This window comes from Cebus imitator, unplaced genomic scaffold (assembly GCF_001604975.1).
Source record: "Cebus imitator isolate Cc_AM_T3 unplaced genomic scaffold, Cebus_imitator-1.0 Scaffold120, whole genome shotgun sequence".
Classification (NCBI taxonomy): Eukaryota; Metazoa; Chordata; class Mammalia; order Primates; family Cebidae; genus Cebus; species Cebus imitator.
In genome coordinates, this window is record NW_016107435.1 from 1,701,266 (window position 1) to 1,705,876 (window position 4,611).

Below are 4,611 nucleotides of genomic sequence, written 5' to 3' on the forward strand. Positions count from 1 at the left end.
GTTGAGATGGGGTTTTATCATGTTTGCCAGGCTGGCCTTGAACTCCTGACCTCAAGTGATCCCCTCCCCCACCCCCTCACTGCCTCGGCTGGTGTTACGAGTCACCGTGCCCAGCCTATGATTATTTTTTTGTTGCCATTTTTAGCTGAATGACCTTGGCCAAACTGTCTCTTTTGAATGTCAGCGATTTGTTTGTAGTTTAATGGCTTTTCCTGCCCCTTGAATTTTAGATAAAATTATCTCAACCTCTCCTCTTTGAACTAGCACCTCTCCAATGTGTACAATCCCACAGCTAGTGGAAGTCCTAAGTCTTCCACAAGATTATGCAGAAATCTTGTTTTCTGATGGTTATCTTTGCTTTTGAACCTCTTTTGCCACCATTGCTGCTTCCGTTTCTCATCTCTTTAACCCAGGTATGAAATTCATTCCCTTTCTTGATTTTCACATGTGCAAGCAATAACACCGTTTTTATGGGGAGGATTTGAGTTTGGTAGTCTTTACCAAGATAGAGAAAGCACTAATACAAATGAAAGGGTAGTAAGCATCACCATTCTTAAAATGTCTTCTGGCCCCTGTACTTTTGGATTTTTTGACCCTACTCCTGCTTCTTTTTGCCTACCATATCATCATCTTGTTACTGTACCCTCCTTCCTGTTAAAACCAAAACTTTGTTGTTTCTTGCAGAGCAATCCTCTCCTTTTTGAATCTTTGGCACACAACTAATACCCATGTTCAGGATATCACCTTCATTTCAAGTCCATTGTCAGAACAGAGATAGTTTCTTTCCTGAGAGAAGTTCTGGTTCTGTTTATGACATTTTTCCTACATTACTGTTCTACCTTTTGGGACTGTGTTGAATGAAGTAAGTAATCTTCAGGCATGCAGACTCGTGCGTATAGGGTATATTCAGAGGTTTTCCCCTTCTGTATCATTCCAGCTACCTAACTCATGTTAATCATAACACGCCTATTGCAGTTAAATCAATAACGTGGTTGACAGTGCCTCTTTTTCGTTCATAAAATCAATGCTTCGAAATTGTATTGCTAAGTTTCATGGCATGATTTTAAAATTTGGTTTGTTTTTGTGTGTTAAAAAGCTGAGTTCTTACTTGTTTTGCAGAGAGTTAATTGTTAAAGCCAGTATGGCCACAGGAGGAGGTCCTTTTGAAGATGGCATGAATGACCAGGATTTGCCAAACTGGAGCAGTGAGAGTGTTGATGACAGGCTCAACAATATGGTATGGTATCTTACTCTTCATGGTGTGTTGTTGGCTATTAATGTTAAATTTAATGCAGTTTTTCCCTGACCAAATTTAACCTACTGACCAAATTTCACTTACTGAACCTCTTTGTAAACACTTGCTGGCCAAGATATTAAGGAACCCTGGGCTGTTTATTATATTAATTGAGGACTTTTTAGCTGCAGGAAGCAGAAATAAAATTGAGTTAGCTTTTAAGCCAAAAAGCAGATTTACTATTATATAAAGATGTACAAGTGTTTTTTATGGAAACTACGTTAAAGGAATGCAGCTGGGTTTTAGGAAGGGACTAGAAAAAGGAATTGGAAAGTTGGCAAGAATTACATTTTCACCACCCTTCCTCTGCTTCTGAATGCATCTGTCTAACTGCTTTCTTTTCACAGACAAGTTTTCTCTCCTCTGGTCCCTGTGGTATACTGTGGCTGTCCCATTGTTCTAAAGTTTTTAGTTATGGGTGCAATTATGTACTGACTAGTTATCTCTTAGTTCCAATTTGAAATTTTAAAGTATGATTATCCTAATTTGGATTAGATACGTGTTTTTTTTTTTAGTCTTCCACGGCCAGGGTGGGGTGAGGTAAGTAGTATAACAGGTTGGCAGGACTGTCCACTCACACTCATAGATTGGGTGGAAGGACAGTTTTTAAAGAACGGGTTTTGTTAAAATCAGGAAAATATCCCAAGTGATTTGCTATAGTAGTAACTATAAAAGAGTCTTCCAGTTAGATAAAATGGGAATTTATAGACCTTTTTGTTGAATGAATTAGGTTATGTGGGTATAACTCATAAAAATGTTTTTCACTTTACAGGTACTTTTTATAATTCCAAATTAGATATTATGTACATTTTTACCTGTGAAAGTAATAGCTATATTTATTGCTTACTAAGTGCTAGGTACTAATTATTTTTAATCCTATTTTGAAGATGACACTATTTTAGAAATTAGGAAACTAAGACTGTGGGAAGTGAAATAAATAGCCTAGGGTCACACAGTGGAGAGTTTTCTCAGAAAACAGTAATAATTTTTAGAACCCAGGTCAATTTGATTTCAGATCTTTTTATGATACATATTTATAGGAGGTCAATAAAGGTATCTAATTTATTTCACTATTCTAGGTATCTAATTTATTTCACTATTCTATCTAAGATAGAAAATAATAATTTTAAAAAATTCTCTTGGAAATATTCAGGTTGATTTTAGGGTTAGCATTTGAGGATTTGTGTTTGTTAGTGATCTGTGATAAGTAGCCTATTTTCTGAAGGATGGCCTATAAAATTCGGGTAGAAGTAATGAGGGAAAAAATGGGTTAATTGAAGTAAATAATTGTCTCTAGGAGTATAAGTCTATGTCAGAATTTTTTTTGTCATTTTTTTGTTTTAATACTGACCAGAACTTTTTAATTATGCCAAATTATTTTCCTGGTTTGATGGAGGCCAGGTTAACTTTTACTTTTACTTTCTTAAAGGATTGGGGTGGCCAACAGAAGAAGGCAAATAGATCATCAGAAAAGAACAAGAAAAAGTTTGGCGTAGAAAGTGATAAAAGAGTAACTAATGATATTTCTCCTGAGTCGTCACCAGGAGTTGGAAGGCGAAGAACAAAGACTCCACATACATTTCCACACAGTAGATACATGACTCAGATGTCTGTCCCAGAGCAGGCAGAATTGGAGAAACTGAAACAGCGGATAAACTTCAGTGATTTAGATCAGGTTTGTGAATTATTGTTTAAAAATCAAGTTAATTACTGTGAGAAATACTTGAAATTGATTAAATAATTTGTCTTAGGAATAAAAAATTGAGTTGTTTATGTAATTTTTTTTTTAAGTTTCTGTGCCTATGGACAGAATTTTAATCACAGGGGATGGTCCTGTGTTCTTTAGAGGGAAATGAAGTCTCATTTCTAAATTTGCTGAAGACAAGTATTTCTGGACTTGATTACTATGTTATATGACTAAAGTGATTTTACTATGAAACTAAATTTAGCATTTTAGTAACTGAATAAAATTGGTATTAAGTAATGGAAAGTTCCAGGTTAGTATATTTATCATTGGCTAAGTGTGGGATGTACTGGGTTACCTCAAGTTTAGAATGAAACTATTTTGTAATTATAATCACCAAAATAAAGTTTAAATGCAAGTTGAAATGATAATAAACTCTTGACAAATATTTTACTGTCAGATCTGTATGTTATAGAAATGTATACATTTCCAAAAATGTGGAAAGGTAGATCCAAGTCTGATAGGATGTTGGTGATGATCATGGATCATTAATATCTATTTATTACTGAACACTTAACTGTATGTCAGGCACTGAGCTGGACAGTTCTTCATGTAGACACGTCTTTAATAATTTTTATTGATTCATTTGGTTCAAAGCCTATAAAAATGCTATAAGCAAGTAGCAGAAAGCAATGTGAGTTAAAGTGTGATTCATGGTTCTAGAACACATTGAGCATTCTTGTTTATGAAAATCTGAAATGCTCCAAAATCCAAAACTCTTTAAGTGCCAACATGAATAGAAAATTTCACACCTGTGATCATGTGACGAACTATAGTGAAAACGCAGTCAAAACTTTGTTTGATGAACAAAATTATTATTATTTTTTTGAGACGGAGTCTTGCTCTCTTGCCCAGGCTAGAGTGCAGTGAGGCAGTCTCGGCTCACTGCAACTTCTGCCTCTCAGGTTCAAGTGATTCTCCTGCCTCAGCCTCCTGAGTAGCTGGGATTATAGGCGCCTGCTACCGCACCTGGCTAATTTTTGTATTTTTAGTAGAGATGAGGTTTCACCATCTTGGCCAGGCTCATCTTGAACTCCTGACCTTGTGATTCACCCGCCTCGGCCTCACAAAGTGCTGAGTTTACAGGCGTGAGCCACCATGCAGCAAAATTATTAAAAATATTGTGTAAAATTGGCCGGATGTGGTGGCTCACGCCTGTAATCCCAGCATTTTGGGAGGCCGAGGTGGGGGGATTCTGAGGTCAGAAGATTGAGACTATGCTGGCTAACATGGTGAAACCTTGTCTGTACTAAAAAAATACCAAAAACATTAGCCAGGTGTGGTAGCATGCGCCTGTAGTCCCAGCCACTTGGGAGGCTGAGGCAGAAGAATCACCTGAACCTGGGAGGTGGAGGTAGCAGTGAGCCAAGATGGTGCCACTGGACTCCAGCCTGGGCAACAGCAAGACTCCTTCCCAAAAAACAAAACAAAACAAACAAACAAACAAAAAACAAAAAAACTGTGTAAAATTACCTTCAGACTATGTGTAGAAGGTATATAAGAAAGAAAGAAATTACATGTTTAGACTTGGGTCCCATCCCCAAGATATCTCATTATGCATATGATTTTTTTT

General features: G+C 36.7%; 1 protein-coding gene across 13 annotated transcripts in view; it reads left to right on the top strand.

Moving 5' to 3' along the window:
• Positions 1–1,119: 1,119 nt before the first annotated feature.
• Positions 1,120–4,611, top strand: part of PCM1 (pericentriolar material 1) — a 96,616-nt gene continuing 93,124 nt past the window's right edge. For all 13 annotated transcript variants that reach the window (XM_037742412.1, XM_017539660.2, XM_017539673.2 and 10 more), the window contains exons 1-2: positions 1,120–1,237; positions 2,724–2,969. In XM_037742412.1, coding sequence (XP_037598340.1) covers positions 1,142–1,237; positions 2,724–2,969 — 342 coding nt within the window. In that variant the 5' untranslated portion in view covers positions 1,120–1,141. The remainder of the gene's footprint in view (positions 1,238–2,723; positions 2,970–4,611) is intronic.